The sequence below is a fragment of the Rosa chinensis genome, chromosome 5 (genome assembly GCF_002994745.2).
Source record: "Rosa chinensis cultivar Old Blush chromosome 5, RchiOBHm-V2, whole genome shotgun sequence".
Taxonomy (NCBI): domain Eukaryota; kingdom Viridiplantae; phylum Streptophyta; class Magnoliopsida; order Rosales; family Rosaceae; genus Rosa; species Rosa chinensis.
Genome location: NC_037092.1, coordinates 66,487,978 through 66,508,652, shown reverse-complemented (window position 1 = coordinate 66,508,652; position 20,675 = coordinate 66,487,978). Strand labels below are relative to the sequence as shown.

General features: G+C 39.8%; 3 protein-coding genes across 3 annotated transcripts; 1 reads left to right on the top strand and 2 right to left on the bottom strand.

The window, feature by feature from the left end:
* Nucleotides 1-6,596: 6,596 nt before the first annotated feature.
* On the top strand, nt 6,597-8,853 carry LOC112168321 (dof zinc finger protein DOF3.2). Its single transcript, XM_024305444.2, has 2 exons — nt 6,597-7,007; nt 7,712-8,853. The coding sequence occupies exons 1-2, from the start codon at nt 6,978-6,980 to the stop codon at nt 8,627-8,629; spliced, it is 948 nt and encodes a 315-aa protein (XP_024161212.1). The 5' UTR covers nt 6,597-6,977; the 3' UTR covers nt 8,630-8,853.
* Nucleotides 8,854-11,425: 2,572 nt separating this feature from the next.
* On the bottom strand, nt 11,426-11,878 carry LOC112163884 (pentatricopeptide repeat-containing protein At1g12620). Its single transcript, XM_024300148.1, has one exon. It carries the CDS (start codon nt 11,876-11,878, stop codon nt 11,426-11,428), a length of 453 nt encoding a protein of 150 aa, XP_024155916.1.
* Nucleotides 11,879-12,469: 591 nt separating this feature from the next.
* Nucleotides 12,470-14,208, bottom strand: LOC112163883 (putative pentatricopeptide repeat-containing protein At3g16710, mitochondrial). Its single transcript, XM_024300147.1, has 2 exons — nt 13,762-14,208; nt 12,470-12,754 (listed from the first exon to the last, which is right to left on the bottom strand). The coding sequence occupies exons 1-2, from the start codon at nt 14,206-14,208 to the stop codon at nt 12,470-12,472; spliced, it is 732 nt and encodes a 243-aa protein (XP_024155915.1).
* Nucleotides 14,209-20,675: the final 6,467 nt, after the last annotated feature.

Here is a 20,675-nt window from a genome sequence, read left to right as displayed (position 1 = left end):
TGTCCCTACTTGTTTCTTTGCTCCTCCTCCTCCCGCTTCTGGAAACTCCAAAGACTTCCTACTTTGTTCACACTCTTGAATGCTTTGAGTTTTTATTTATTTATTTATATTGTTCAATACCTGTAATTTCTAATTTCTTAATGTTTGAAATGGCTTTTGCCCCAAAAAATAAATGATTGAGAGATGCTAATTTTTTAGCAGATGTCTTTGCTCACTTAGGACATACTGTCATTACAAAAGTTTGGTTTCAACAAGTTCCTCCTCAAGCTAGAAATGCTTTCTATTTAGATATTTTTGGTGTCGGTAGTTTAATTAAAAGAGCCCTTTTTTTAGCCTTTGTTGTTTTAATCATTGAAAAAAAAAAAAAAAAAAAAAGTCAAAAACAGTACCTCAACTTAAAGTTATTCTATACTTTGATAACACATCTTCTAAATATATCAACTTATTACTTATGCATAACATTCATACAAGCCGTTAATAACACTGTTAACTCAAGTGTCATGTAGCTTTTTGTCATAGGTATTTTCATCCATTTATGTTTTCCACCAAAAATCTCATGGTATTTGCCACTTAACAAACACTCACTACGTTAATTCATATTTGTTTTTATTTTAAAAAATAAAAAATAAAAACACTTGTTGCATCCTTCTTCAATGTCGAAGAAACCAAACGACCATGAATTTATATTTAAAAAGTAAGCAAATAACTACAACAACTCTAGATCTTAAAAGTTTCTAGCAACTTCTACAACTCTACTAAACAATCTACTATGATTGATATTGAAATTAATTATGCATAATGAATTGAACATGCATTTTTTTTTTCTGAAGAGTTCTTCAATTAAAAAGGAAAAGGCTCAAAGCCCAAAACTTGAAAGAAAACTAGTATCTACCCAACAAATTACACTTGAAGAGCTAAGATAAGATGATATAGAATCAACAATTAATAAAGCTAGCAGATAATTTGATCTCATCCAAATCACTCTCTATTTGTGGATTAGCAGGCTGAAAAATGATAAATCTCTCACCTATTCTCATTTTAATTAATCTTTTTCCTAGGATCATAGTAATAAGTCAAAATTTTCAGTACAATAACTTAAATTGATCTTCCATAAACCCAAATATAATGTTTTCCTTGATGACAGATTTTATTTTCAACAAAAAGAAAGGAATTTTAGATCTTCTCTCATGAAATTTTGGTGGGAAAACATAAGTAGACAAAAATACCCATGGCAGAAAACTACATGGCACTTGAGTTGACGGTGTTATTAACGGCAGGTACGAATGTTATACATAAGTAATAAGTTTAGGTACCAAAGTGATATATTTAGAAGATGAGGTACCAAAGTGTATAATGACTTTAAATTGGGGTATTATTTGTAACTTTTGCCCAAAAAAAAAAAAAAATTATAGTGCAAGCAGTAGATTAGGGGTCACTAATGGGCCGGCCCAGCCCAGCCCAAAATTAATGGGCTCGGGCATGGCCAAAACATTTTTTTTTAATTTTTCTGGCCGGGCTTCTCTTAAAAATCAAGGCCCATGGCCTTACAGGCTTTTTAGGGCTGGGTTGGGCCTGGATGGGTCGGGCTGGGCTGGGCTTTTTTGGGTGGGCAGGGCCGAGCCCATTATATTTATATGTCATATTATTTTATTAAAAGAAATACAAAAAGTTATGAAAAAATTATGATATGTTAATGATTGACCAAAATAAAATACAAAATTAAAATAACATATGGCCTGATGCAATAATTAGTTCAATATAACTACGAGAATTGAATGGGCTTTCAGGCGGGCTTATAAGGTCGGGCCCTGCGGGCTTTAATGGGCTGGGTCTGGGCTTTGAACCCTTAGCCCTAGCCCTGCCTTGTGCCTAATAGGCAGGGCCGAGATGGGTTTTACTAAGAGTCGGGCAGGGCTTTTGCCCACTAGGCCGGGAGGGTGCCCATGGGCTTTTAGGCCCGCGGGCCAAATGATGACCTCTGTAGATTATGTTTATAATATTGCACACACTAAAAAATTTAATTTAAGAATTAATTTAATTACATATTCAATTATCAGAAAATATATGCGTCAAACCAACTGGTGTGGTAAGGTTGGTCGAGCTGCCTCTTATGGAACCCCTATGTCTAGAGTTCGAATCCCAACTCCCACCAGTTTGTGGCCAGTGGGTTTGAGGGGACTTCTGGTTAGTGCGCTTGCTGCGGAAGATTAGTCTGGCTTTACTGGGATACTCTCGTGGACCTCTGTCCCTCGGTCCCAATACTGATTAGGTGGGTGGGTGTGTTACTAACTTGCTAACGTAACTGAGATGACTTGCTACCTCACTCCCAATTAATATATATATATATATATATATGCGTCAGATATGAAAATATAAAATTATGATCAGTTAGGTCATAGATACACATTCTTCATATAAGTCAATTGATGTCACAATAAAATTTACTGAAGATATTAGGTGCCATGATAGATGGCGATCCAAAAGTCCTCATAATTATATATTATATATTTCTGTCATAATCGACAGGTGTTGGACATTACAAGAATTCCAAAAGACTAAGACGCATTGACTCGTGTCCCAATAAGAAAAACTTCTTTGTATATCATGCTACTTAACTTAGCCATCAAGACACCATCCAAATCGAATCAAAATCCTAATATGTTAAAATACTAGTTCACATCAAACATGACATATGTACGTGACCATATAAAAAAAAAAATTTATGTACATTCTGTCATAATTTAAATGTGATATAAGAAAAACCTACCCAAAATCATGATGTTTTATATACAAAAACTTGATCCTAAATGTCATATAGAACTCAATTAATAAATCTTTGTTTCAGAAAGCACAATTTCATTGAATCATAACATTGATTATGATATAAAAAATGCATTGATCTCATTGAAACCTTGATCAATTTATGAAAAAAAAATAAAAAAATCTCTATGTCCATTACAACAACAACGCAGACATCAGTTTGTTAGAGCAGACCTATATTTTAACAAGCATGTTCACTTGATCAGTAACTCATTAAGGAAAATATGCTCAACCACTATTAAATGTAAATTCATTGTGGACTTTAAGTTGAGTTGTTTGTTTTCAACAGTTAGATTTACCTTTAGAGGTGATTGAGCATAGTTTTTTTTATCAATAACTGACCAGGTGAACACCACTGTAAATTCTAATTTACAACAATTTTAGGGTGGAATGCAACCACGAGCAACTCCCTTACTTTCTTCTCTCTTCTATTAAACCTAGACTCACCAACAACCACGATGGGTTCTATGAACCTAAAATCCCCATGTACGACTAAGTGACCATATATGAGTAAAGTCATCCCCCTCAATCCCTATTATTTTCAAAGATCACTATGAAATTCCCCAACAAACAAAACCATGTCGTTGTTTAAACAATAAGCTGCAGCAGCCGTACGAAATCCCAACCAAATCCTAGGTGTGAATAGTTGGCCAAAAATCCCAAGAGATTCTCTCCAAGCATAGATAGAGTGAGAACGAGAACGAGGATGCATGCCAACATTCTTTACTTGACAGAAGACGCATACTCTGATACTCCCTATTCCTGTAGTCCAGTCAGGCCTATCATATTGTGTTTCCCGGCACGGTTTCCCACCTCACCGGTGACCACTTTGGCTTTAAACTTGGGCCCTAGCTAGCTACCCCAGTATTGTCTTTGACTGATCCATTTGACCAGTCAACTAACTTGACTGATCAAATCCCCATATCATTCCATTGTCCCCACACTGATGCATCACCCATGGAAGGCCCCAACGGAATTTTTGTAAATTTTGCACCCAAAGTGCTGTGTTCTTACTCGTCAATTGTGATCATCATAATCATCTGACTAATAAAAGATTACTATCAATAAGCTTAAGTATTGTTATCGAAAAAGATAAGCTTCAGCATTGTTATTATTTATTAATTTTTGAAGATACCAACTTACTTGACGAATGACGTGACTTTATATAATCTTTTGTTTGTTATTTTATTATTATTGTATAATTGATTTTTCACAAATGACCATTAAAATTGAACTGTCTTGCATTGATTGACAACTGATTTCGATGCAGTTCGAAAGTCTATTAAACATTTAGACTTGACAATTGATTTCGATGCAGTTCGAAAGTCTATTAGACATTTAGACTTGAATTAACTATTTAATAAAGAGCCAATATCCTCTTATTCCTCAATTATCTGGGCAGTTACTGTGAAAGAGGTTGGTTTTTGGTTTTATGTGGATAGAAGATGTTGTGGCGGAGGTGTGGTTGCACTGTTATTGTAGGTTACAGGCTACAAAGGATGTATTCTCATTTTTTATTCGATTTGTCTTCTTTTGATAAGCTAATTAAATTGCAATCCTAGTATTGATTTAGACCTTAACCCTCAAATATCTTCAAATTAATGAGTTTTGTCTCCCCTAGCCTTTACTTATGTAAATTGTTTAAAAATGATCGATCATTCGTATCTTTCTTGGGTTCTTGGAGTCTAAGACAAAATTCTCATAGGATCCAAAGAATGTGATCGATCATGGTGGTCTCAATCATTGTTTGTTTATCATTTTCTCCGGTACATGTCATAGTTTTTCTGACATATTATAACATGCAACTACAAATTAGTGGTTTGTACATTGTGTTTCCCGCTAGCTACTCCAAGAATCTTGGTCCCTATATCGTAACTTCAACACTTGTAAAGCTGCTCAAATCTGAGCCGTCGGATTCCGATTTGATTGAGCTATCGACCCCCATGATGGGTTGCATGTGGATAACAAAGTAATGATGCAGCTTAATTTGATTAAGAAACAAGTTAATTAACTAATTGTGCTAATTTTTCATTAGCTTTAATCATAGAGACGAAGAAGGAAAAGCTGGTGTTGATGAAATGCCTAGTGTGAATGATTAAGTAATAGACCCTTTTAGAACGACAAAGATCGCTTCGTTTTCTTCGTGACATGAAAACATTGCCTAGGTCATGTTGATTTTGACGCTTAATTTAGTTAAAAAGAAGATAGCCTGCCAATTTATGCAAGAAAACAAAATGTGAATCATGATTGTTAATTTGATCTTGGTCTTGGTCTTTGTATACGATGGATTGGATTTCTAAGTTAGCCAGCCTTTGCTTTCTCGGGGGAGTAGGGCACTACTCTTTACCGGGAAAATGAAAGAAAATTGGAAATGCACTTTTAAGAGAAGCATCTTGTTGTTAGTGGGATTAGACTATACACAAGAACACACACATCCACGATGTGATTTGATGAAGAAGTTATTATGAGCTTTCCTCGTCAAGAGAAGCAAATGGTGAAAATATAAATTAATGTCTCGATTGAAACATTAAGCCGACATATTTTCTGAATATCTTATTTATAACGAAGCTATGTTGTGCTTGAAATTGATCTTATGTTTATCTAGTTTAATAAGCAATGCCAACTAGCTAAGTCAATCGGTTAATCTTGATTAAAAGGTTTTGATAGAATCTTAATTGCTCGAGTAGTATAAAGAGTTACGAAAATTTTATATAACCGTGATCACGTTTCATGTCGTGTTTAAGGAATCGACCCTTGAATTTTCTAAAAACATACTAAAAAGAGTCAATTTATATACATGCATGTTAGCTATTTCGTATATATAACACCCAATTTCCATACAATTTCATTGAAATATGCACATAAACTATTAAGATCTGGTTATAATTTTGGATGTATGAGAAGATTGAGACCAAACTCTCATACAGCAGCACAGCTAGTAGTTGGGACACACTACAGAGTTGGTACTACTTGGTACAAAGAGGAGGGGATGTGAATTATGGTGGTATATTACTTTGAGGATGATTAGGACTAGTCGCAAAAGGCTCCCATAGATGGACCGCGAAGCATGCATGACTACACGGCAAGACCAAAGCAACGAATTGCAGAGCTGCTTTCTCTCTCCCTGTAGCCATAGTAGGCTAAATAGCTCAGTCTCTCTAGGACTCTAGCCATGTCGTCGATCTACGAGTAATAATAGTAACGAAGAATGAAGAAACTAAGGAAAGAAATATTCCTTGTCTTGCGTCTCAATCAAAACCTGTCCCCTGCCTGTCCCCAACATCATCACCTTGTCCACATCATCAAAAATCTGGATCAATCCCAGCAACAACAACAACCATTGAACCAATTCAAATAATTTCACCAGTCCTTCAGTGGGTCCCTCCTCCCCCCCACTACAGTCCAAAACCTAAGTGCCCACATATTTTTCTCCTTCTTTGCTTGCTTAGACCAAATCTCTATTTTCCTTTGCTGTCTTATTATTTTCTTAATTCTTTGTTTTTGGAACACGAGGATTGCGCTCGAGGTGAGAGAGAGAGAGAGAGAGAGAGGGGACTAAGTAGGCTAAGGAATTGGAGGCGAGCGGTGGTGGGGGTGGTGGTGGGAGTGGGAGGGGTCAGCCGGTGGGGACCCGCACACAAAAAAAAATTGTTGCAATCCACGCGATAGTGGGGCCCACATGCGTAGGAGAGCAAGCGAGGTTTGCCTGGCTATCTCTGAATCACCATCATGATTCATGAACAGTAGCTGGCTCTCCATTATATAAAGAAACCGTTGCGGACCTGTGGGACTCGCTACCCTTCTACTACTACTACTACTCGATCAAGCTTTCCTTTCTTTCTTTCTCTGCGTGCAAGCTACCTAGCCAGAACCCCGAAACCGCCTCTCATATCCATTATCATCTTTCGTACGGCAGAACCCATCATTTTTATTTTTACCTAATTTAAGCTTCTCTCTCTCTCTAAGCCTCTCTGTCAGTCTGTTGTGGGTTTGCTTTGCTTTATATATATCCTCGCTTTGCATGTGACTACTGCCATCCTTTTTCTTAAAAACCCAGAAGTCTCTTTACTCTCCCATCTTCCAGTTCCTGTTTAGTACACAAACTAAGCCATTCTCTCTTTCAATTTTGGGGGAGTGTTTCATCAGTGCATGAGCTTATGGATCCTTCAAGCGGACAACAAAACCAGGTAGGACATGAGTTTTGGTTTTGAGTGATAGCATGATCTTGTTGAAGCTTTTGAGTTTTGGTTTTGAGTGATAGCATGATCTTGTTGAAGCGTTTTTCATTTCCTTAGTCTCTATCTGGGTTTGTTTTTAATTCTGATTCTGGCTTTCTCGGCCGGGTCGAATTTGTAAAGAAAGAAGTATTCATTTTCCACAGGGGGAATTGATGATGTTCGAGTTTTGTTTTACTGTTATAATGCCTGATATCCCTCCTCCTTCCTTCTTCTTCAGTTCTTTTTGTGCTTGAGTAGGTAAAGTAACATATATGGAAATAAAAATTCCCTTGGGTTTTTGTACGTTTCTGATTTTCCCAATTGATTTTCATGTTTTGGTTTAAATTTTCACACTTAAACAGCACAACTAATTTTTAATTAATTAAATTCGGTCGGTAATTTGTTATTAATCGGTTCTGATTGTTCATGAAAAGAAGGAAGCAAACATGAAATTAAGTGTGTTGTGATCATAATTTAGTTAAATTCTCTGGTTTTAATATATCATGATGATGAGCATTACATGTCATTATGACAGTTATGACTTTCAACACATGTATCATGAACTATCAGGTGTTCAATCAAGTGACCATATATGACTTAAAAGCCAAGATTAGAATATAATCTATCATCATTTTGTATTCTAATTAATTAACTCCTTTGGATCCACCTTTCAGGATATGCAAGCTCATAATTCCCTAGACATGTTGGTCAGCTCAAAATCCCAGCAGCAAACAGACCAGAGAAAACCAAGGCCACAACCAGAACAAGCCCTCAAGTGTCCAAGATGTGACTCCACCAACACCAAGTTCTGCTACTACAACAACTACAGCCTCACCCAGCCCAGGTACTTCTGCAAGTCCTGCAGGAGGTACTGGACCAAAGGCGGCACACTGCGGAACGTTCCGGTGGGCGGTGGCTGCCGCAAGAACAAGAGATCCTCATCGAAGCGATCGTCGCAAGACCCTCAACAACCACTCACTCCCAACTCCAACCCGCTCCTCCCATCGCTCTCCTACGACTCCAATGACCTCAGTCTTGCCTTTGCTAGGCTCCAGAGGTCATGTGGGCAGTTGGGTTATGATGATCACCTATCCATGTTAGGAAACCCAACCACCAATTCCCACAGCGACATTTTGTCGAACGGTTCGTCTGCATCAGCATCGCCAGGGTTTCTGGATGCTCTCCGGACTGGGTTTCTCGAAACCCACAACAGCAACAGCTTCCAGAACAACTTGTATTATGGGTTTGGATCAAGTGGGGGGAACGCCATGGTGGGTGAGGCGGAAATGGACAATGGGGTTTGCGGAGAAATGGGGCTGCACCCTTATGAGGAATTGAGCAATGTAGCAACCACAACAGCTGTGACGGTCACAACAATGAAGCAAGAGCTGAGCAGAGATATTGAGACCAACAACAACAGAGTCTTGTGGGGGTTTCCATGGCAGATGAACAATGGAGATCATCACAACTTGAACATGGGTGGTGGTGGTGGTGGTGGTGGTGCTCATCATGATCAGTATGATAACTCGGGAAGAGAGAGCTGGAATGGACTTGCAAATCCATCTTGGCATGGACTTCTTCCCCTAGTTTAAAATCAAGTGGTACTCACCCAGAAATTACCAAAACTAAAAAGCATAGGGTACTTTAAATTTAATTTGTTTACTTAGTTATCATCAGAGACTCAAAATGTCAGTTTCAGTCCTCTATTAAGTTTTGTATTAAGATATGTCATGATATGATCTCTTCTTCTTTTTTTCTGAAATCCCAGATTTTGTTTGCTAACCAAGACAAAAAACTTGCAGAGGTTGCCATGGAATTTTTATTTAATCATTTCCATATAAATTTTAAAGGGAGAGTGAGAGTGAGAGAGAGATGTTTGATGGTTTGGGCAGTCTGAACTCTGACTGGTTTGTTGGTTACAGGCTTTGGATGATTTCAACATATTCTGCTATGACTACAGCTTAGATTTTTCAGGTAGATATTTGTGTTTTCAATTTGGGAGTATTAAATTAGAGAGGAATAATTATAATATTATTGGCGCTGATGGGTTTTCCTCCCCTCAAGGATTTAAATTTCAGTGAAACATGACTTTGCATGAGCACAAATTTCACGGTGGATTTTTCTTTTTTCTTAGCAGACCAAATCCAAGTAAGGATTTGGGCGTGAGAGAATAGTCAGCAGCTTCTGTTTTTGAAATCTGCTGTCTGGTTTTCTTTATTGGTTAATTTGAGCAAATTGGACTGACATTTGAATATTTGAGTGGGACAAGATTTTCAATGGGTGTTCTAACAATAGAATGGGAACATGGAATTTTACATTTAATTTTGTATCATATGGTACTAGGTTTGGATATGAGAATGACAATATGTCCTTTGGAAAATGACAGTGCCTGCCAAATAATTTTGAACCATATGGGTTTGGTTGTTGGGGCTATTTTAGGAGTTATTTTACTCGAGATGACCAAATCTACTTGCCCTCGTCATCATGACTCTATCTTTTGTCTATTCATTCTCTCTCTCTCTCTCTCTCTCTCTCTCTCTCTCTCTTTTAATTTTAATTTTATTTTTATAAACAAGCGGATATTTAGTCGTAATGCTTAATGAGTGTGTAATGAGGGATTTGGATCTGAGTGAGGATGGAGATAGATGAGGCTAATTTAATTAATAATGTATCTTTTATTATTTATTATCTGAGGATGTTGTACGTACTCTTTTTATATATTATATTTTATGTATATAAGATATTTTTAAATAATAAATCTTTGTTTGTTTATTTTTTTTTAACAAGAATTTGGAACCCAATCTAACCGAACTCAGTCTCAGGCTCGAAATTATTATTAATAATTTAAGGATGATTGTATAGTGAGGGGGGACATATTACCTAAAACTGGAGTACTATAAATCTAAAGTTTTATTTGTATAAAGTTTTAACGAGGCCATGTATGGCTCTTTGTTTGTAACCTCTCTCTCATTCAATGAATGTTTAGATTCTAAGAAAAACAGAAAAGGATTAGGGAAGATTAACTCACTAGCAGCTCAAGGTCTATTTATACTTGGAGACTTTAATTCGAACACGTAGGTGGATGCGTTCTTCTAGAGTGTACAAAACTAAACGAGTGGTGCTTTTACAATGAATTGGGAATGCCAGTGTTGTTAAGCGCAATGCCAAGGGTAATACCAGGGTCGTAAAAATTGTTTTCTTGCCTAGCATTTTCTCTCCAAGACAAGCCGAAATTATTTCTAATCTTCTGCAGATAATAGATAGCTTTTGAAAGTTGAATTCTCTGAGTCTAATACTCAAACTGGTATTTTTCAGTTTGTGTAGCTACTTGAAAAACGAATAGATTAAGCATCGATCATGATGTTTTTTCTTATGCCTTCGGTCATGTAATGTGGTTGCTCATCAAAGTGTCGTGTTTTAGTTTAGCTTCCTTCTTTTTTTTTTTTGGGTCTGAAAGTTTAGCTTAGCTATTGAAGGTAATCAGTAGCATGTATTTACATAAGAGGATAAATTTTCCAGTGTAATCATACCAATGTGGAGTATCCTGGTTATATACGCAAGGCAGCATACAGTAGTAGATAAGCTTGAAATGATGAAGCTGGCTTGCCATGGTTGAAGAAACAAGAACGAGGGCTTTTGAAAACAGGTTTCAAGAACAACCTAACAATGAAGAAGCAAAGCTAGAATTCTGCTAATTATGAGTGTTGAGTGGTAGTTAACAACCTGACACCTATATATAAAGGCAAATGGGACTTGGGTTTTAGAAAAAATGTACAAGTAAATATAGATCAAACAGGACTTTGCCTATTGAAATGAGCAAGAAAGAGATGTATACTATAAACTGTGGAGGAATACAAATTCTTACATATATAACCGGTTGTATATACAACTTTGTCAACATCTCTTCTGATAATGCACCAAGGAAATGCACTACTAAGAGAACATCCAAAATACAGCCTAAGGATAGCTTGCAGGAGAGAGTGTTATGTCGTATCATCGACATTCATACCAGCCTGATGGTTAAAACCAACTTCTAGTAGCATGTTTTCAGTTAAAAGTTGTAAATCCAAAGCAAGAATAAAAATTACGTTCTAGTGTTCCATATGACTACTGCTACCTCAATTTTGTCATTCGCCATCCTGCCAGGACAAATGTTTCCATAAACACAACATACAACAATCAATTAGCTCATTTCCAGTGTCCAAAAGCCCATATTTGCACTTTCATATATCGTATCCAGTACTGCACAAAATAACTGGCAGCTTACAGTGTTCAGTTCAGTCATACTCATAGCCAAACAAATCAAGCAAGTACCTGCAATAGAATGGAACTTACATTGCTATACGACAGTAATACAGAAAGTTCCATTTTAATGATGAAAATGCAGTTCATAATGAACTTTTCAACAATGGCAACAAAGCAGGATCTACTTTCTCTATAGACAATAATCCAACTATCAATTCCACAGTTGATGCATCTGCAGAGAAACCACTCTCCACCATTTGTTGAACTAGTTCCATTGCCTGCAGTGTCTCATTGTTATTAATCAATCCTCGAATAATTGTGTTATAAGTACAACCATATGGAGGATAGCCTTTATCTTCCATTTCCTTGAGCAACTTTTCTGCTTCACTTAATAGGCCTCCATAACAAAATCCACTAATCATAGTATTATACATCCTCACATTAGGTTGGAGTCGTTTTGATGATAAACCAAAGAAGAGATCTCTTGCAGATTCAACTTCTCCTGCTATGCAGAAACCCTCAATAAGAATATTATACACTACAATATCCAGATCCAACTTTTTGCCTTCCATCTCTCTAACCAATTCAATTGCCATTGAAGGTTGTTAGTTCTTACATAGGCCATTCAGTAAAACTGCATAAGTCTGAAAATTTGGAAGTTGGCCCAGAGCTTGCATATTAGAGAACAACTTCTTTGCTGCTTGTATCCTCCTCACTTTGCAGAAACCATCGATAAGAGTGGTATAAGTAACGGTATCTGGAACCAGTCCGTTACAAGACATTCCTGAAAAAGCGTTGTTGCCTAATCAATCTGTTTCTGCTTACAATATCCGTTTATCAATATGTTATAACTGTGAACATCAACCATGAATTTCTTGTTAATCATCAGATCAAAGACTTCTTTTGCCTTGTCCATTTCTCCTCGCAAACAGTAACCATTCATAAGCGAACTGTAAGTGATTCTATCTCTTTGACTCATCATCTGAATCACACTTTCTGCTTGCTCCACCATCCCTTCCTTACAAAGTGCATCAACCAAGACATTGAAGGTGTGCACATCTGGAAAGATATTTTGACTGATCTTGTAGCTTCTTTCCACCTACCTACTTTGCAAGTTTCATTAATCAAAGAGTTGTAAGTAATGGCGGTTGGGGTGATACCCCTTCTTACCATTTCTGAGAAAAGGTTCAACGCGTCCTTGCATCCTTAAAAAGACTGTCAATGATGGTGTTATAGACAACTACATTAGGCTTACAATGTCCTTGTTCCATCTTTCTGAGTAATTGAATAGCTGCAACATTGTTACCCTTGATACACAGGCCCTTTATCAATGTGCCGAAAGTGACCACATTGGGCTGAATACCTGCCTCCACCATTTTGCTGAAAATTGCTGCTGCTTCAGCTACTTTATTCTGAATAAAAAAGCCGATGATTAGGGTGGTGAAGGTGGTGACATTTAGTTCAAGACCAAACTTGAAGAATTGAGCCAAGACAGATAAACTGAACCCAATTCGGTTCAAACGAGAATAGCAGTTCATGATTATACTTAGAGAATAAACATCAGGACTAATTCGCAAAGACGCATTTGTTTGTACTTTGTACAAAGTGATGGCTTCCCAATAATGCTTCAATTTCACGAGTTGACCCAAGATTTGAGGGAAACGGACAAGCGAGGGCAGAGGCCGAGTTTGAAGCATTTCATCGCAGACCTTGCGGGCATCTACAACATCAGCGATTTTGGGTGGTGGGTTTCTCTCTCTAACAATCTGGGCCACTTGGTTGGTTCTGGAATCGACTGGTTCAGAGGTTTGAGAACCCTAAATGACGAAAAGGCGTACCTCCTTCGCTGCTGCAGCGCATCATCATCACCATCTTCAGCATATCTGAGTCTCGATTGGATTGATTCATAGATAAAGCTCAGTTCAATTCGACAAAAGGTTGTTCTACTGGAGAGTGCAGACTCATTAGACACATGGGTTTTCTGTTTCAGTTCCCTCTTCTTCTTTTTTTGTTTTTTTGTTACAACGACCAATAATACTAATAGGGCCCCGACGGGACAGATTTCAGGTGAAACCGAACGGGCCTGAAAATTATTGCTAACCTCATATCCGTCCAATGCACGTGTTATTTTTGAAATGAAGGAAAACGTGAAAGTTTTCTTCTCACTTACTTTCTCAATTTTATATTTTTTGTATTTTTATAGATTACCATAATAATCATTTGAGATTATTGTTCAAGGAAAACCTAATTTGTGTTTAGCCCAAACTCTAGGTTACTTGACCTAGTGGTAATATGATTTAATTAGAAGGATCTAGAATCCTAATCAATGTAGAATTACTTTCCTTGTATGATTGAGATTCTATGTATTGTAATCCTCTATATAAAGAGGCTCCTATTATCAATGAGAATACACAACAATTATCTCTCAATTTCTGATTCCCTAAAACACGTTATCAGCATGAGTCTCTAACCCTGAAACCCTAATTTCGTAGCCCTCAAAATCCTGCAACCACTGCCCCACACAACGAAGCCCTAATCCCAAGGAGCCCAGAACCGGCGGCGGAACCACCGGAACCGGCTGGAAAACCCCTGAACCGGCCGTCGGAAAAATCGGACCGGTCTCTGCACCTGCCGAGCCCCTGCAGAGAGCTTCCGAGAGCCTGTGCGCATCTACCGTGTAGCTGCCGAAGCGTCTGTGAGCCCTGCCGAGCACCTGCCGAAGCGTCTGCGAGACCTGCCGAGAAGCTGCCGACAGCCCCGCACACACCTGCCGATAGCTGCCGACAGTCCCGCACACATCTGCCGATAGCTGTCGACAGTCCTGCACACATCTGCCGACACCCCTACGACATCTGCCGACAGACTGCCGACAGCCCCTGCACGAGCCCTGCACAGCCTCCGTATAGCTGCTGCACAGCCTCCGCATAGCCCCTGCACAGCCCAGCCTAGCTCCGGCCACCACCGCCGGCCACCAGTTTCCGGCCACTTTTCCGGCGACCTCCGGTGACCTTTTTCCGGCCATCTACAGAAACTTTTTCCAGTCAAGATTTCCGGCTATTTTTCAAGGTAAATTTTTCTAAAAGTTCCCGTTTTTGAAGTTTTTGAAGTTTTTTCTTCTTTTCTCGGGGACTTCCAACATCCCTTCTTCTACCCCCTTTCTTCTTCATAGGGGAGACCGATAGCCGAACTGTGGGGGTTCGTACTCACTCCAAGCTTAGAGCTTGTAGAGTCCTCCAAACTTAGAGTTTGTTGAGAAGAAAACAATCGACCACATACATCGTCGTTTCAATATAATCCAAAACCCCTCTTGGAATCGGATTTTCTTGGAAGCGACTACGCTCAGAAAATCCCTAATTTCTTGGAAGTGACTACGCTCAGAAATTATATAGTTTTTCGTGGTAGCCTTCTTCGCTCCGAAACTAACCCTATTTTCTTGTTGTTTTTTCAGGATGAGTAACCTGAACAAGTTGAGCTTCGCTCCACTAGAGACAACAGGCGCAGGATACCACAAGTGGATCCGTGATGTGTGCCAGCATCTTAAGGCTGATGGGATCCTGAGTACGATCCAAGAGCCAAGTCAGGATGTGCGTACTCCTCAACAAGCTGCTGCTTTTGAAGCAAATAGAGTTACGAGAGAGGCGAATGAAGCTAAATCCATCATTCTCACGACAAGGCATATGAATGACGCGCTCCAAAATGAGTACATCAATGAAGAAGACCCAAGAAGACTATGGGTGGAACTCGAGCAGCGTTTTGGCAACGTCCGTGATTCCCTGCTTCCAGACTTAGAAGTGAGATGGCATAGCCTCCGCTTCTGTGATTTGAAGTCTGTACTTGACTACAATTCAGAAGCATTTCGTATCAAATCTATGATGGAATTCTGTGGACAGAACATCACTGATACGATGTTGATCGAGAAGACTCTCTCCACCTTCCCCGTCTCTGCATTGATGATAGCCAAAAACTATCGGATTGATGTCAATGCTAGACGCATCACAAGATTTCATGAGCTAATTGGTGCCATGAACGTAGCTGAAAAGCACGACAATATACTTGTGAAGAACTATAACTCTAGACCCGTGGGAACCAAGTCAAATCCGGAGTCTAATTATAGTCACGCCCCCAAGGGAGGACGCAAGGAGCGAAACCCTAAGAGTAGGGATAATTCTGGACGTTCTGGTCCATATTCTCGCCCTAAAGAGGAAGGAAATCGCCAAGATAGGCGTGCACGGAACCGTGAAGGTAAACGTGTGAAGAGAGAGAGAGGCTAAGCCTCCGGTTATGGTGGTAACGCCACCAAAGGCAATAACCGTCTACAAAACGCCCCCAGAGTGCCTCGATCAAGGGAACCTGACCATAATGATGCTTGTCTCAGATGTGGATCAAGTGGACATTGGGCAAAGAAGTGTACTGCATCCAAGAACGTTGCAAACGCATACAAGATGTATCGTGAAGCAAGGGAGGCAAATTACATGGAGCAAGAAGATCAAGATGGAGATCTCGATCTAAGGGTGGAAGACTACAAAGATCAAGACCCAGAAACTGGCGATTTTGATTAAGTCTTTTTATTTTCCAAGAGATGTAGGCAATTGCCATATTACTTTTGTAGTAGATGCCAATGATGTTAGTCTTTCTTCAAAGTAGGCGTACTCGATGTAAAAGTGATGTCTAGAAAGGTTTTGAGATAAGTGGTACTTAAGCGAGCTTTGCTCCACCGACATCTCTCTACTTACCTGGTCACATTTACATTGGAATTACCGAAAGAAGTTAGACGACTACCATTGTTTTGCATTAACTAGTTTATTGGATTAGATTTTCTTTGGTTAAGAGAAACGATGATGTAATTCCGTTTGGCTTATTAATAAAAGTTGAGTTTTTTTCTTTATGACTCCTTTTTAATTACGAGCTTTTTCTTTTAGGAATTGATGAACTTCAATGTCTTGCGGATAGTGCGACTACGCACACCATTCTACGACATAGGCAATTATTCTTAGAAATGTTGCCTACATATTCATCTGTGACTACGATGGCTGGGCCATCAAGTTTAGTTCAAGGACATGGAATGGCCCAATTCCTTTTGCCTAATGGCACTTTGATTAAAGTCACTGAAGCTCTCTACGCTCCTAAGGCAAATTGAACCTTATTGAGCTTTAAAGATATTAGAGCCAACGGATTCCATGCGGAAACGCATAGTGAGAACGGAATAGAATTCCTTTGCATTACCTCTAATGATTGCGGAAGAAAGCGCATCTTAGAGAAGCTTATGTGTCAATCTAGTGGACTTTATGTCACTACAATTCGACCTATTGAATCCAATAATATCATAAGAGAAGATCTCTTGGATTCAGACACATATTGGCTTTGGCATGACCGACTAGGACATCCTGGTCGTGATATGATGCTCCGTATACTAAAGACTTCACACGGATATCCATTCTTCAGAGTGAGAAGAAGCAAGAATCGAAAATTGATTCCAGGACTTAGCAAGACCGCAACAATTGCAGCATCTGGAGCTGCAGCTGTCTTGGGGCGCCATAAGGCCGCCCACGTCCCATGTGATGATGCCATTAATGGCGCCAACCATGAGCATGACGCCATGGTTATTCCTCCTAGTGGCCATGACGCCACACACACCAATTTCCATGGCTCTAACGCCAAAATGGGAGATGTAGTCACACACTTTCTAATAGCGCTACGGACGCTCAGGCCCAACCAAAATCCTCATTGGTTGTTAAGGCCCCTCGCTCTTTCTGCAAAGCCTGTTCCTTCGGGAAATTAGGACTGAGACCGTCCTACGCAAAGGATCCCAAAATACTCATTCCGTTCTTACAAAGAATCCAAGGGGATATCTGTGGACCAATTCAACCATCATGCGGACCTTTTAAATACTTTATGGTATTGGTTGATGCGTCGACACGCTGGTCACATGTCGCGCTATTGTCCACTCGAAATGCCGCTTATGCTAAACTCCTCGCCCAGATTATTCGTCTACGGGCTCACTACCCTGACTATCCTATTAAGTCAATTCGACTTGATAATGTTGGGGAGTTTACATCGAAAACATTCGATGACTATTGCATGTCACTGGGGATTGGTGTAGAGCATCCAGTTCCCTATGTTCATACCCAAAACGGTCTCGCAGAAGCCGCTATCAAACGACTACAGATGATAGCACAGACATTGGTTATGCGCACCAATCTCCCTGTTTCTGCTTGGGGATATGCAATATTGCATGCAGCAATGCTAATTCGTCTACGACCCACTGCCACCCAATCTTACTCTGCGTTACAGCTAGTGATTGGGTACCAGCCTAATATCTCGCACTTACGCATTTTTGGGTGTGCCATTTATGTGCCTATTACGCCGCCACAGCGTACTAAGATGGGTCCCCAACGACGAATGGGCATTTATGTTGGATATGAATCTCCAACTATCGTCCGCTACCTTGAACCCTTGACAGGTGAACTCTTTACCGCTAGATTTGCGGATTGTCACTTTGATGAGATAGTCTTCCCATCGTTAGGGGGAGATAAGAACACAGATGTTCAACAGGAGCGACAGGAATTGTCGTGGTCTGTCCCCACTATGTCTCATCTCGATCCCCGTACCGTACAGTCAGAACTTGAAGTGCGAAGAATAATCGAGTTCCAGAACGTAGCAGACACTCTGCCTGATGCGTTTTCTAATGTTGCCAAAGTGACGAGATCACACATACCTGCTGCAAACGTGCCTGCAAGGATCGATGTCCCAAATACTGGACATCACGCCACTCCTGTGACATCAGGGGATGGCGCCATTGCCCAACATGGCAATGATGTGGCATCTATGGCCGCGGGTCCCGCAAGGAAGCGCGGTAGACCAATTGGTTCGAAGGATACTCGCCCTAGAAAGAGAGCCAATGAGGCACAAATAAATCATTTGATCATCGATACTCAAAATCCATCCTATGAGAATGTTCCGGATTATGGTTATGTCCATGAGACATCATTGGGGAACGCCTCAATGTCAGAACCTATCCCTAAGAACGTAGAGATCTTTGTTAATTACACTAGTGTACATGGGACGTGGGAAAGAAACTCCATCATCATTGATGATGTATTCGCGTATTCAGTGGCTTGTGAGATTATTGAGACCGATGACATTGAACCACGCTCCATTGATGAATGCCAACGTAGAGCCGATTGGCCAAAGTGGAAAGATGCGATCCAGGCAGAACTTGATTCTCTAGCGAAAAGAAAGGTATTCGGACCAGTTGTGCCAATACCGCCCAACACCAAACCAGTTGGTCACAAATGGGTATTCATTAGAAAGCGTAATGAGAAAAACGAGATTGTAAGGTACAAAGCTCGCCTTGTGGCGCAAGGTTTCTCACAACGCCTTAGAATCGACTACGAGGAGACCTATTCTCTCGTAATGGACGTCATAACGTTTCGCTACCTTGTCAGTTTGGTAGTTTCTGAAAAACTGAACATGCAGCTTATGGATGTGGTTACTGCGTATCTATATGGGGATCTAGATACAGAGATATACATGAAGATTCCAGATGGAATTCAGTTGCCCAAATCAAGTGGCTCTAGACCACGGAGCGCGTTTGCGATTAGATTGAAACGCTCACTATATGGATTGAAACAATCCGGACAGATGTGGTATAACCGTCTAAGTGACTACTTGATTGGGAAGGGATATGTCAACAATGAACTATGCCCATGTGTGTTCATAAAAAGGACAAGTTCCGGATTTGCAATAGTAGCGGTTTATGTTGATGACATGAACATAATTGGCACCCTTAAAGAGTTAAGGGAAACCGCTGAACACTTGAAATCCAAGTTTGAGCTGAAAGATCTTGGGAAAACACGGTTTTGCCTCTGTTTAGAACTCGACCACCGTAGAGATGGTATCCTGATTTATCAATCAGCTTATACCCAAAAGATGCTAAGGCGTTTCAACACTGACAAGATTAAGCCTTCAAGCACCCCAATCGTCGTCCGTAGTCTTGATCCAAAAAAAGATCCATTCCGTCCAAAAGATGACGATGAAGATGTGCTAGAAGCAGAAGTGCCCTACCTAAGTGCAATAGGCGCATTATTATACTTAGCACAATGCACTAGACCGGATATCTCATTCGCTGTGAACTTGCTAGCTAGATATAGCTCTGCGCCTACACGACGTCATTGGACTGGTGTTAAAGATATCTTTCGATACCTAAGTGGTACGATCGATATGGGCTTGTTCTATCCCTACAGAGAGGTGATGGATTCGGACCCATCAAGTGCCAGGGACGCTACACATGGTGGACTGCGTTCCCTCTCCTCAACCCAAAATGATATAAGTGTTTTGGAAGGTTTTGCTGATGCTGGGTACCTCTCCGACCCACACAAAGGTCGCTCCCAAACTGATTATGTTTTCACCATGGGAAAGACCGCCATATTTTGGAGGTCTACAAAGCAGACCTTAGTCGCTACCTCTTCGAATCATGCAGAGATTATTGCTTTTCACGAAGCAGTTCGTGAATGTATATGGCTTTGATCCATAGTTACGCATGTTCGAAGCAATTGTGGTTTGAAGTCTACCACAGATGAGCCAACGAGCATTTATGAGGATAATGCTGCTTGCATTGAACAAATGAAGCAAGGCTACATCAAAGGCGACAACACCAAGCATATATCGCCCAAATTCTTCTACAATCAGCAACAACAGAAGTTCCTCAAGATCAAAGTGAACCAGGTTTGATCTGAGGACAATGCGGAAGACTTGTTTACTAAGTCATTGCCCAAATCCACGTTCGAGAAACATGTGGCAAGAATTGGCTTGCGGAAATTATCTGAACTCCCATGTCTACATGTTCGTCTCGAATCGTGAAGGGTGTGTTGTGCTCTTTTTCCCCTTCGACTGAGGTTATTTTTGTCCCATTGGGTTTTTGTTACTCGGCAAGGTTTTTAACGAGGCAATGAGAGAAGCACCGCGTTCGGGCAACACAAGGAGGAGTGTTCAAGGAAAACCTAATTTGTGCTTAGCCCAAACTCTAGGTTACTTGACCTAGTGGTAATATGATTTAATTAGAAGGATCTAGAATCCTAATCAATGTAGAATTTCTTTCCTTGTATGATTGAGATTCTATGTATTGTAATCCTCTATATAAAGAGGCCCCTATTATCAATGCGAATACATAGCAATTATCTCTCAATTTCTGATTCCCTAAAACAGTTATAAATTTTTATTTTTATTGTAAAGAATATCTATGACAATTAAAATTTAGTGAAGCATGTAACACTAAATTTTGACGTATATAGTAGATCAGTAGAGATGGGGACTGTGTCTCTATCCCAAGGTTAGTCATGTTTCTCATTTTTTGTTTGCGGATCAACCATATAAGCTTCCTCATGGATCTAAAAT